The 14,140-nt window shown below is 44.7% G+C and overlaps 1 protein-coding gene across 3 annotated transcripts in view; it reads right to left on the bottom strand.

The window, feature by feature from the left end:
• The window catches only part of LOC137523076 (trichohyalin-like), a 39,040-nt gene extending 25,606 nt beyond the window's left edge, over positions 1-13,434 (bottom strand). For all 3 annotated transcript variants that reach the window (XM_068243273.1, XM_068243274.1, XM_068243272.1), the window contains exons 1-2: positions 13,366-13,434; positions 2,571-2,615 (exon numbers count right to left, since the gene is read on the bottom strand). In XM_068243273.1, the coding sequence (XP_068099374.1) occupies positions 2,571-2,596 (26 nt within the window). In that variant the 5' untranslated portion in view covers positions 2,597-2,615; positions 13,366-13,434. The remainder of the gene's footprint in view (positions 1-2,570; positions 2,616-13,365) is intronic.
• Between the last annotated feature and the right edge of the window lie 706 nt (positions 13,435-14,140).

Genomic DNA, 14,140 nt, shown 5'->3' on the forward strand with positions numbered 1-14,140 from the left:
TCCTCCAGCTCCTGCACAGTCAGAGAGAGTGAGTCACATTTCACACTTGTTACATTGTGTTTACTTAACTGTATCTATCTAAACTTTGGATGCGTCTGCATTTCTCTCCACGGAACTTTAACGCTCTGTGTGTAACCCTTTCAATGCTGGTCTAGTAAAAAAAAATTGCTAGTTGCATATAATATGTAATAATGTTTTAGAGCAAAGTTGAAATGCAGGGTTATATTCCGCTTTAAGACAAAAACCGTGGGCACCAGTAAAATGCAAACTCTGGATCCTCAGCAACTTCAGTGGTAGTGCTGGTGTTCAAATCTCATTCACAAATATCAGTGCTGATCGTAATCAACTAATTAGGATTACGCAGAATTTCCCAAAACTATGCCCATACGTAATTATGATCTGTAAATTCAATTGATTTTGTGTAATCCATTCGTAATTGCGCGTACTTTTTGTGTAATTTTCGTGTCATATTTAGTTGTTAATAGCAAAGTCCCCATACATGCTATTGTCACCAACATTGCTAGATATGTTAAAGTGAACCTCCAGACTAAAAATCGACTCAGCAGCACTGAAAACGCTTGGTGTTTCTTTAACAGTTTTACAGCATAAGAACTTTGTTTCTCTTATACAAGCCTCATTTTTAGCTGCACAGAAGAAAACTGCCCGGGCATTTTTCCCCGGATGCTGTGCAAAGCATGATGGGATTTCTGATGTTGTTGTTCTCGTTCTGCTGTTTTGTTGCAATTTTTTTTTTACATTTTGAATTTGACATTTGAAGCCTAGTGTGTGCAGCTGGGAGGGGTAATCAGGACACAGGACAGTTGGAACTGTGTCTCCTGCTCCTTGTCACCTCCTTTCAACCAAAAAGATGGCTGCCCCCATGACAAAGATGGCTGCCCCCATGAATCACAAACATTTGCCTGTTCTTTTAAAACAGGGTGGGTAAGAGATTATATTACCTATCTATTCTAATTAACACAACTAATGTAACTTAATGACAGTATGTTTGTTTAGGCTGAAGTTCCCCTTTAACTGACTACAGACAAAATTCAGTACGGTTTTTCCTGAAATTTTGCATTACGATTTTGCATCATAATTGTGAATTTTGATGCAAAATTACGACTATGTGAAATTAGTCATATTCCTAAAATTGCTTTTTTTTTTTTTTTTTTTTTTTTACAATATTTAATATTGAGTCAATGTCTGCACATTGCAAGCTCTTACCTCTCCCTGAATATATGACTTTCATACAGAACACGCCCCTCTTCCATATGTGCTATACCCTTTCCTCACCCCCATGTATTGAAGCCACTATACCAGGCATCAACAAACTTGGCCCTCCAGCTGTTAAGGAACTACAAATCCCACAATGCATTGCAGGAGTCTTACAGCCACACTCATGACTCAAAGGCAAATGCATTGTGGGACTTGTAGTTCCTTAACAGCTGGAGGGCCAGGTTTGCCCATGCCTGCACTATACTGTATATGCAACAGAAGTTCTTCTATACACAGCTCCCGTTCCATGGTCACTAGTTCCTACCTTTGACTTTGTTGACATTTTTTTACATTTAAAAATTCTTCACTGATGATGATCCCCTATTTTCCTTGGTTTCATCCACCTAGATAACTGTAGTAATTGAGAGAGTAAATTTTGTTTAGTAGAATAAACCAAGTGAAGATGGAGGAAGGGAGTACCTGTCTTTGTCAGCAGCCCAGGACATAGGCTTAAAATGAACCAGAGATGAAGCACCCTCATGCATTTTACCATATATATCAATGGTAACATGACAGTGTACACCTACTCTGCTCTCTGTTTCATTCTTCTCTGCTCAATTTGCCTGTTATCAGCTCTGATAAGAATCCCCGACTGAGCATTCAGTTTAGGTTCAACCTGGAATCATTATAGCTGAGTCAGTCTTCTGTGAAGTCATTTCAAGCCCGCTCCCTCCTGGCTCAGCTTCCTGCTTTGCATACTCAGAGCTCTGATGACATGGGAGGGGCTGCTCCTGCTGAGAAAGAAGCTCTGAAACAACAGACAAGTGTGGCTGCTGTGTGATCTGTGTGCACTGTGCAGTCATCATCATTATTATCTGTGCAGTTTCATTCCTATGAGAGACACTTCCTACAGGCAGCTGCACATCATTCCAGAATAATGAAAGCACACAGATGAAAGGCTGCAGTAGCAGCCCTGCTTGTCTATAGTCTCATAGAGCCTAGACAGCACATCCAGAACAGCTCATAACCTGTAAGCAGAATGGCTATGAGCCAGTGGCCATATTGGATTTTTCCTGGAGCAATGATGGCTAAAAAAAACCTCAAAAATGCACACCAGAGCGGAGAAATTATCAGGTAAAGCATTTATTCTTTACAAGCTATCGATTGATATTTTTATTTTGTGTGAAACTTTCATCTCTGGTTCCCTTTAAGCAGGGAGCAGGAGTAACACATAACTGCATAAGCCAGTTCCAAACTGACCAAGTGACGATGTATCACTTCCTGGTACTGTTTTAAACCATGTAGGAACTAAAAGGGTCACATGAATGAGCAATCATAACCACCCAGACACTTACGGATCGACCGCAGGATCTTGCATCATTCCCGATTCTGGATTTTGCCTATACGAGAGAATATTAAAGTAACATTTTAATTGTGTATAAAAGCAGACAGGCATGTTGGAGACATTTACAACATCTGCTTCTTACTTCATTTTTCAATTCTGTAGCACTAGCAAGACATGCAATCCACCCCATCTAAAAGCACATGCCAGTAAATAAAAGATTTTCTTATATTAACTACTTGACCACTACGGGTTAATGCCCCTTAAAGAGAACCCGAGGTGGGTTTGAAGAATGTGATCTGCATACAGAGGCTGGATCTGCCTATACAGCCCAGTCTCTGTTGGTATCCCAAACCCCCCTAATGTCCCCCTGCACTCTGCAATCAGACATAGATCACAGGCGCGCTGTGCGTACTGTGTTTACATCTGTAGTGTCAGTCTCGGCTGCTCCCCCGCCTCCTGCAGAGCTCCGGTCCCTACCCCCCTCCCTTCCCTCTAATCAGCGGGGAGGGAAAGGAGGCAGGCGGGAACCGGAGTTCTGCAGGAGGTGGGGAGAGCAGCAGACTGACACTATAGAGAAAAACACAGCCCGCTGAGACATGCTGTGTGTCGACAGCACGGCTGTGATTTAAGAGGGATTGCAGAGTAGAGGACCTTAAGGGGGTTTGGGATACCAACAGAAGCTGGGCTGTATAGGCAGATCCAGCCTCTGTATGCAGATCACATTCTTCAAACCCACCTCGGGTTCTCTTTAAGGACCAGAGAAATTTTCACACTTCATCTCTCCTCCCATTCATCCGCTTATAACTTTATCACTAACTAGCTGATTGCCCAGCGTTGCCCGGGAATGTATTTGGCTAGTGTTGGCTCCACCCACTTTTTCTAACCCTAACACACAATTACTCAATGACCAAGTTTGTGAGCTTTGCGGTCTTTGGAATCAATAATTTGCATTGAAATTGAAAAAAAAAATCTGATTGGCTGTTTGTGGCTCCACCCCCTTTTCTGAATTTGAACCCCAGTCACCCAATGACCAACTGTAGCAGGTTTGAGGCCTGTGCCATTAACAGTGCAAGAATGGCAGCAATTAAATATTCCCCTTTAGAAGCAATAGGTGAAGTTTGATTCACTTTTGTAGGCTGCACCCACTTTTCTGAATATTAAACCCAGACACCCAGTGACCAACAGTGCAAAGTTTGAGAACCCTGCCATTAATAGTGTAAGAATGGCTGCAGTATACATTTTCCCAGGGAAATTTGTATTTGTCTCCGCCCACTAATGACCTGGAACTGCCTGCCCGTGTATGTATTTGACCGGTTTTGGCTCCGCCCACTTTTTCTGACCCTAATGCACGAACACTCAATGACCAAGTTTATGAGCTTTGGGGTATTGGCATCAATAATTTGTATATTCCCATAGAAATTAAACAAATCAGATTGGCTGTTTGTGGCTGCGCCCCTCTCCAACATTTGAATCCCAGTCACCCAATGACCAACTATAGCAGGTTTGAGGCATCTGCTATTACCAGTGTAAAAATAGCAGCAATTTAAATATTCCCCTTGAAAATCAACAGGTGAATTTTGATTGGCTATGATAGGCTCCACCCACTTCCCTGAATATTTATCTCAGTCACCCAGTGACCATCTTGGCAAAGTTTGAGATCCCTGCCATTAACAGTGAAGAAGGGCTGCAGTTTACATTTTCCCAGTGAAATTTGCTTTTGGCTCCACCCACTTTTTGTAACCTGGACACACAGTCACTCAATGACCATGTTTGTGAGCTTTGGGTCCTTGGCATCAATAATTTGTATTTTCCCAGTGAAATGAAACACATCTGATTGGCGGTTTGTGGCTCTATCCCAGGCATGGGCAAACTTGGCCCTCCAGCTGTTAAGGAACTACAAATCCCACAATGCATTTGTCTTTATGAGTCATGACTGTGGCTGTCAGACTCCTGCAATGCATTGCGGGACTTGTAGTTCCTCAACAGCTGGAGGGCCAAGCCTGCTCATGCCTGCTCTATCCCCTTTTCTGAATTTGAACCCCAGTGACCCAATGACCAACTGTTTCATGTTTGAGGCTTGTGCCATTAACAGTGCAAGAATGGCAGCAATTTTAATATTCCCCTTGAAAATCAACTGGTGAATTCTGATTAGCTTTTTTTAGGCTCCACCCACTTATCTGTATAATAATCTGTGCCATTAACAGTGCAAGAATGGCAGCAATGTAAATATTCCCCTTGAAAATCAAAAGATGAATTTTGATTGGCTGCTGTACGCTCCACCCACTTTCCTGAATATTAATCCTAGTCACCCAGTGGCCAACTGTGTCAAGTTTGAGAACCCTGCCAATAACAGAATGGCTGAAATCAATCTAACAAATATGATTGGCTGTTTGTGCCTCCACCCCCCTTAGTGAATTTGGTCCCCAGTCACCCAATTACTGACTGTATCAGGTTTAAGGCCTCTGCCATTAACAGTGTAAGAATGGTAGCAATGTAAATATTCCCCATGAAAATCAATAGGTGAATTTTGATTGGCTGTTGTAGGCGCCACCCACATTTCTGAATAATAATCCCAGGCACCCAGTGGCCAATTGTGTCACGTTTGGGAACCCTGCCATGTAAAAAATTAAGCTTCTGGCACCACCCACTTTTTGTAACCTTGACATATAGTCACTCAATTACCAAGTTTATCAGCTTTGGGGTCCTTGGTATCAATACTTTGTATATCTGATTGGCTATTTGTGGCTCCAACCCTTTCTGAATTTGAACCCCAGTCACCCAGTAACCAACTGTACCAGGGTTGAGGCATCTGCTTTTAACAGTATAAGAATGGTAGCAGTTTAAATATTCCCTTTGAAAATCAAAAGTTGAATTTTTATTGGCTGTTGTTTTGTGAGCCTTCAGGTTCCTGGCATCAAAAATGTGTGAATGGAAGCAGTTTATCCAGCAAAGAAATCTGTATTGCTGTCTGTGGCCCCGCCCCTTTAGTGAATTTGGACCCCAGTCACCCAATGACTGACTGCAGCAAGTCTGAAGCCTCTGCCATAAACAGTGTAAGAATGGCAGCAGTTTAAATATTCCCCTTTAAATGCAATAGGTGAATTTTGATTGGCTGTTGTAGGCTCCACCCACTTTCCTAAATCGTAATCTTATTCACCCAGTGACCAAGTGTGGCAAGTTTGAGAACCCTGCGATTAACAGTGTAAGAATGGCTGCAGTTTACATTTTCCCATTTAAAATGAATGGCTGCATTTTGATTGGCTGTTTTATGCTCCGCCCACTTTTCCTGGATTTGTAACTTCGGTCACCAAGTGACCAACTGTGCCAAGTGTGGGGACTCTGGCTTGATTACTGTGAGAATGGCAGACTTTTACATTTTTTCCATTGACTTGAATGGGTGAAATCTGATTTGCTGTTTGTAGCTCCGCCTAGGTGTGCAGGGGGGCCGCGAGACCCCCAGAACCTATCATCCCAGGTAGTAAGGGATCTGTGTACCAAGTTTCGTTCAAATCGGTCCAGCTGTTTTCGAGTGATCGCGACACACACACACACACACACACACACACACACACACACACACACACACACACACACACACACACACACACACACACACACACACACACACACACACACACACACACACACACACACACACACACACACACACACACACACACACGATTTTATATATATAGATTACCGTGTTTCCCCTAAAGTAAGACCTACCCCAAAAGTAAGGCCTACCTTATATTTCAAGCATGCTTGAAATATAAGACCTACTCCGAAATGAAGACCTAGCTGGGGGGACGCTTTGTGTATGGGGAGGGGAGTGGTCTGTTACTGTACCTCCCTTGTGGCTGCGTCCCCCTCTGTTGCAAATAATTTCTCTGGTGGTGGCGGCAGCATAGTAATCAATCTGTAAGGGCGCCCTTTGACACTCACGCAGTATGCTAGGTTGGCTCTGTGCCTGCGCTCCCCTCTTAATAATAATCAATGTGCGCCTGGGACGCATCAGCCGGGCGCACATGGTGAAAGGAAGGGCGCGCCAGTGCAGAGCTGAACTAGCGTACTGCGTGAGTGTCAAAGGGCGCCCTCACAGATTCATTACTATGGCTCCGCCACCACCTGAGGAATTACCGGTACTTTGACGCCGCCACAAGGGAGTTTCGGTAAGAGCCTCCCCATACATATAGCGTCTAGCCCCTCCCACCCCCGAAAATAAGCCCTAGCACACATTTCCTCCTTAAAAAGAATATAAGACAGTGTCTTATATTCGGGGAAAGACGGTATCATACCTAAATAATCTATACATCGGGTTTGTTTGCTACAAATTGGGCTTTCTTTTGGTGGTACATCTTTGCTTAGAGTTATTTTACTGTATAAGCATTTTAACAGGAATAATAAGAAAATTTAAAAAATTATTATTTCTCAGTTTTCAGCCATTATAGTTTTAGGCCTCTTTCACACCAGGACGTTGCGTTTTAGGGGACGTTATAGGTCGCATAACGTGCCCCTAACAAACACATGGTGGTGTTGTAGGAGGACGCTACAAAGAGCCGCGTTATGCAGCTCTTGGTGTGCCTTTTTTATGCTATGGGATGCGGAGACCAAGTGATCCGCATCACGTGGTCCCGCCGGCCAATCGCCGCACAGAGCGGCCGCTCCAGGAAGTAAACACTGAACGTCACTTAGTGCAGAGAATATTAATTAGCCATGTGGCTGGCGGCGGAAAAGGAGGGGAGACCTCCTCCTCCAACATTACTGAGCATGTGCAAGTAGTCTAACGCGGCTTAGCCCAGTATAACGTACAGATTGCAGCACTTGGTTTGAACGTCCAGCGTTACACTGTAATGCAATGTGGGCACTGTGAACAGCCCATTGATTTTTCATTGCTGTGCAGTGGGCTGCATTACAGGCTGCACTAACGTGCGCCTGTAACGTCTTACTGTGAAAGCAGCCTTAAATTAAAACGTGTGACTGTAGATAAACCCCACACATTTTATTCGCCAAATTGGCCCAGTTATTACAACATTTCAATAATGTTCCTAGCTCAGTGTATGGGGGAAATATTTTATTTGGAAATAAGGTGTATTTTTCCATTTAGTATCTTGGTTTCCTCTTTGTACCCTATCATTAATTGCAATCCCAAATGTGTAAAAACAACAATAATATAACCTAATGGCATACATGTACCCAAAGTTAAATCCCTAACCTAACAATTTATGTATTCTCTTTTAAATTCTACCACTTTTCTTTTACAGACTTTTATTTTGTTTTACATGGGGGAGGGGGTGGTATCAGAAAGAGTTAATGGATTTTTTTATTTCATTTTTATCTACTCTTATTTTTTGTACCTGCAATATTATTTTTGGCCACATGCTGATGCATTCTAAGGCGAAGTGAAAACAAAAGGAATTTTTTTTTTTTTTACATACTTTTATTGAATAATCAGTGCTGTTGGTTACAGCACTGATCATTTATGAATCAGGCACTTAGATTGGCTTTGGGAACATATATTTCCTTTCACCAATCTTACATGCATCCACGGCTGATGGGCGCACGTGGCGTGCATAGAAACCCAAAGACGAGTAGCTACACCCCTGGGACTTCAGATAAAGTCCAACATGGCGTAGATATATTGCCCCCATAGCAACAACTAGTTAAACTGTGTCTGTTTCGACACATTACCAAGAAGTGGTAAATTTGCATTCCGTGCTGCCTTATCATACTTTTTGTAACATTCACTTTAAAAATATGGCTGAAAAAAAACTCTAAAAGGTCCTGCTGGACTCCAAGCTTTATAAGTATGACCACAGTAACCATAGCCTCACCATCAGTGGGGAAGCTACACTAGTGCACACTGGGGCACTGGCTCCCCCTGGGAATCACTGTGCCTCCCTGAGTGCCCCCCTATCCCGCTCAGTACTCAGTAACATACAGTTCCCTATTTACAGGCTTAAGCAGCATACAATGAACAGGATAGGATCTGTAAAATACTCTTCATGTCAGCCTGAGTCTATGTTGGCATTAAGTAAGCTAAGGGTCTTATCTATTTGCCATAAATACCTCACAATCCTTGCAAGATCCCTTGTTAATAATGTATCTGGATGGCACTTATATTTACAAAAAAAAAATCTCTCTACTGCCTTCTGACTGTAGGTTCTGAGAAGAAGAAAGGAAAGAAAAAGAATCCTGCTGGATAGGCTTCACAACCAAGGTTTAATTAAAAAAGAAAACACATTTTTATTGGTATCAAAACACATGTACAATAAATGTTAAAACCAACCAGTCAGTCAGACCCCAATCGTGTGAGATATGAGGGATGACCAGTAATAACTGCCTGCCTCACTACAAGTATGCCCTATGCCTACAAGGACAACCAAAATTGGGTCTGTATGATCCAACCAAGGAGTCCATCCGGGTCCTTAGCAAGTATGAGCACCACAAAGAAGGTGCAAGAGTGAAAGTGACCAATAATAGTGCATAAAATATGCACATGAAAAACGACAAACCAATGTTAACCATTTCTGCCGCCCGGCAGAAGCTCACGTCCGGGTGGCTTCTCTGCTGCGGTGCCACGGTTCGGCGCGCAATCGTGGGCGCGCCCCCGTGGTGTCCCCCGGTACCTCGGGGATCAGTGAACAGCAACATGGTTCCCGATCATCGATCCATGTCCCCCACAGAAAAACCAAAGGGCTATTACAAGAGGCTTCAATATTTATGCGCCTCAAAATTTCCGCATCCCCCTTGTGCTTCCGATTAGCTAAAAGCACAAGTTGGGGAAAAAAATGCAGCTGGCACTGGTGTAATTATTCGTCTAACTAGACGAATACAACTGCGCTGCGTTCCCGTGTGCTTGCTCCCGTGCGCGTCATCCGGAGCTTACTGTGCTTGCCAGTAAGCTCCCGATGACGCGCGCAGGAGAAAGCACGTGCGTGGCCACGACCGCGCAGCCGCAGTTCTATTCGTCTAGTTAAACGAATAATTAGCAGGTTACCGGCGGTGGGTACGAGAGCATCGGAGGAGGACAGCGTGGGACATGACAGCTGCGGGGGGCCGATAGAAGCCCCAGGTAAGTGTCTGCTTTAGCTTTTTAAAAGACACAGGAGAACCCCTTTAACATGCTGCTCAATTTCCCACGCATTTTTGCAGTCAAAGCTAGGTTCACAGTGATCACTGCATTGCGTTCCCTGTGATAGCAGGAACGCAATGGATCGAGACAGTGATGCTGCAAGTTATTTGCCCCGTTCATCAGGTACAGTAAAGCATACAATGAAAAATATGTCACTGTTAATGCTCGCTTAAACGGTAACATAATGCTTGCAGTGTGTTACCTGACCGCAACCCATTATACCGCAACACACTGTCTGCACACACCAAGTGGTGCAGAAGTATAGAGCGCCCGTTACACTGCAAGGCATTACTGTGAACATGGCCAAATATTTCACACACCACAAACACACTTTATACATTTATTACACAATAATAAAAGTCTAAAGGTGCCCATACACTCGTCAGATTGGCAGCAGACAGATAAGAAATGCATCTGATGATCTATCTGATGCGTTTTTAGAACATTTTTTACCAGGATAGAATTCCAATAGATTTCAGTTTGAAATCTGTTGAAATTCGATCTGATGGCATTTTTTTGCCATCAGATTTCCATTAAGGCCAATGCAAACTGATAAGCAATCTCATCAGATCGACCTAAATTTTCCACCCTGCAAGTTCGATGGAAATCCATCGAAATCGATCGAAATCGGCCGTCAGCGATCGATCGGTCGGCCAGAAAATCGGCTGAGTGTATGGGCTGCTTTAGCATATGCTCATATGCTGGCCTTGGTCTGACTACAATGGCCGGGGCCTGTTTTGGCATATAATGCAGCAAAACACGCACAAGCCAAATAAGTGTGTTCCCTTCCTTATGGTGGCCACACCCCACAGACGGTGCCTTATAAAAGTCTATTCTTCCCATCTTCTCATCCTCCTGGCTTTGTTCTTATTTTGTTACATTCCTACCTGTCATTTTAATATTTAGACACGATTTTGTGCAGATCCACCACATAAAAAAAAGTATCAAGATTGTAAAGTGAAATCAGAAAAATATACATAAAACAAAATTTTGCAAAAATAAACTGAAAATGGCCATGTGCATATGTAATTGCCCCCTTTGCTATGAAGCCCCTAAACAGTCCCGGTGCAACCAATTACCTTCATATGTCACATAATTAGTGAAATGGAAAGAACATGGTACACCACACCTGCCAAAAAGGGCTGCCCACCAAGAGGGGGTGAATACTATTCCAAAACACCGTCATTGGTTTCTCTTTTTTTTTTTTTCATATCTTTTTCAATCAATATTCTTGATGGATTGCGTTAAAAAAAAAAAAATCAAATCAACGCACCATACCGGTGTACTAATCTCCCCCACTGTAACCTACCCTACACACTGTGCAATGCCTGACCGACACAAATCTGCTAGTTAATATTAACTGCCAAACTTTTAATGTAAGTGGTGGCTTTGCTGGTTAACTGAAAGGACAACTGATAACCAAGGTAATCTCCATGATTCCCTATGGCTCAAGTGGGCGATATTACAGTGTAACAGTGTGCTGACCAGAAAGCTGTTATGGGGGTAATGACTATTTTTAAAATGGAGGACGGAGAATTCCATTGATCACAGCGGACAAATGGGTTGCAGGAGAGGAGAAAGAGATTGAGGAGTAGACTACATGGGAGGCAAGTATGACCTGTATATGGTTATTCTGACTATCTTCAGTTTAGGTTCTCTTTGAAGGGAACCTTAACTGTGGGGGGAAAAAGAAACTCACTTACCTGGGGCTTTGCCAAGCCTCCTGCAGCCGTCATGTGCCCGCGCCGGTCCTTCGGTGCCCTCCGGTCTCCCTTCGCGGCTAAGTTTCGTTTTCGGCCGACTGCCAGTCGTCCTCCGGCAAAGCCTCCTCTTCTTTCACATTCCCCGACGTAAAGTGCCGTAAAGCGCGTCATTCGGACGTGCTTTACGGCGGGGAATGCGGAAGAAGAGGACGCTTTGCCGGAGGACGACTGGCAGTCGGCCGTAAACGAAACTTAGCCGCGGAGGGAGACCGGAGGGCACCGAAGGACCGGCGCGGGCACAGGATGCCGGGAGGAGGCTTGGGAAAGCCCCAGGTAAGTGAATTTTTTTCCCCTAAAGTTAAGGTTCCCTTTAACTGCTTGCTGACCGTGTCACACCGATGGGCGCGGCAGCGGCAGCCCCAGGACCGCCTAACGCCAATTGGTGTAAAGTCCTGGGGCAGCAATTTGCAGGAGATTGTGTGCAAGCATCTCCTGCTCAGCGGGCGAAGCTCCGCCCCCTTCAGTCTCCGAGCGGCAATCGCTGCTCGGGAGACTATTAGACGGCGAAATCTCCGTCTAATTACATAGTACAGTGCTGCGATCTGCAGCAGCACTGTACTGGGGAAAGCGTGTGACAAGGCTATTCCCTCCTGAGGATCAGAGGTGATCGGCTGTCATAGGCTGAAGCCTATGACAGCTGATCACAGTGATTGGCTGGCGGAGGGAGGGCAGGCCTAGGGTAATATGAATTAAAAAAAAAAAAATAGTAAAATTTATTAAAAAATAAATAATGAACATTAATATTTATATTAAAAAAAAATAAACACACGGGGAGAGATCAGACCCCACCAACAGAGAGCTCTGTTGATGGGGAGAAAAGAGGGGGGGGGGGGGAATCACTTGTGTGCTGTGTTGTGCGGCCCTGCAGCTCGGCCTTAAAGCTGCAGTGGCCCATTTTACATAAAATGGCCTGGCCACTAGGGGGGGGGGGTTTAACACTGCAGTCCTCAAGAGGTTAAAGAGAACCCGAGGTGAGAGGGATACGGAGGCTGGCAGGTTTATCTCCTTTCAAATAATTGCACATTGCCTGATCCTCTGCCTCTAACTTAATGCCATTGACCCAGAACAAGCATGCATATCAGAGGTCTATAACAAATCTGACAAGATTAGCTGCATGCTGGTTTCAGGTGTGTGATTTAGACCCGCTGACCAGAAAGATTAGCAGGGCTGCCAGGCAACTGGTATTGTTTAAGGCTGCTTCCACACAGGGACGTTACAGGCGCACGTTAGTGCACCTGTAACACTCCCCCAACGCACAGCAATGTAACACAAGTGGGCTGTTCACAGTGCCCACGTTGCGTTACATGTAACGCTGCACGTTGTAGTGAAAGTTGTTGTTAATGACTGTTTGCATATGCTCAGTGGGGGGCGGAGAGGAGGCGGGGAGATGCCGCTACAGTAGCCGCGCACATGGCTACTTAATATGCACTGCACTGGCAGCCGCTGATTGGCCGGTGGGACCACGTGATGCGGAGTGTCTCGCTCCGCATCACGTGGTCCCGCCTGCCAATCACCGCCACTCTGGGAGAACTTATGCGGATAGAGCCACCTAACGCGACTCACTCTACCGTCATCTCCCGCACCACCATGCTTTGCGTTAGGGGCACGTTATGCGACCATAACGTCCCCTAAAACGCAACGTCTTGGTGTGTAAGTAGCCTAAAAGGAAATAAATATGGCAGCTTCCATAGGTCTCACGCCTCAGGTTAAGCCTATAATTTCCCCAGGTAAAGAAACTTTTGGGCATATATCTTCCTTGAATGACACAATGATTATGATCACTGGAGTAATAAGAATTACAAAGTCTGATCTATACTGATATCTTCTTTGAATATCAATAACAGTATAACCAAAAATATATATATTCTACCAGATTTAAAAATGAACGGCATAAAATGAATATTTACCGATAATGCGCTCGGACACGTCTACTTCTTTAAACGTCCTCGTAAAAATAGCTTTTAGTTTCCTTTCACAGGTTTGGAAAAGCAAAGCTGTGACAGACACGTCAGACACAGAACGCATACATTTAATAGTTCTGTGAAAATATATCCAGTTCGGCTGGTTTTCAGGCCTGCCAAGTGCAAGTAGAAGATTCCCTTCAGGGCAGAATAACAGACACATCACACCTCTAAGGGCCGGTTCACATTTGTTTCAAAGACGTATCCGTGGCTCAGTTTTTGTGCCCGGACCAAAACTGGAGCCACGGATACCAATGTTAAAAATAGCGGCCGTCTTCACTCAATAAAAAAAATGGATCCATGAACGATCCTGGGGATCGGGTTAAAAAACTGATGGAGGGTCCGGACTTGTTGGGACTTCACAGACCCCGGATGAGACTTCACGGACCCTGGATACACAGAGGGGTAGTGGCAGGTAATGCAAAAACGGATCTCGCTCTACACAGACATAGAAACGGAGGGAGATCCGGATTGTCTACTACCTGCTCCTCCACTCAATGACAAGGTGTGTAGGCTGGAGGGGGGGGGGGGGGGGGAGCAGCCAGGAAGAGGGGCAGCGGGGAGGGGGGGGGGCAGTCACCCCCCCCCCCCTCACCTGGGTCCTCTGTCCCGCTCCCCCTCCAGCTAATAAAATGTAATTGCAGCGAGCGGGGAAGCTTACCTTCCTTCCTCTGAATGCCGTGTGACTTCTTGCAATGCCGCCCACTGAAGTATAGAGGGC

The sequence above is a fragment of the Hyperolius riggenbachi genome, chromosome 6, assembly GCF_040937935.1.
Source record: "Hyperolius riggenbachi isolate aHypRig1 chromosome 6, aHypRig1.pri, whole genome shotgun sequence".
NCBI lineage: Eukaryota > Metazoa > Chordata > Amphibia > Anura > Hyperoliidae > Hyperolius > Hyperolius riggenbachi.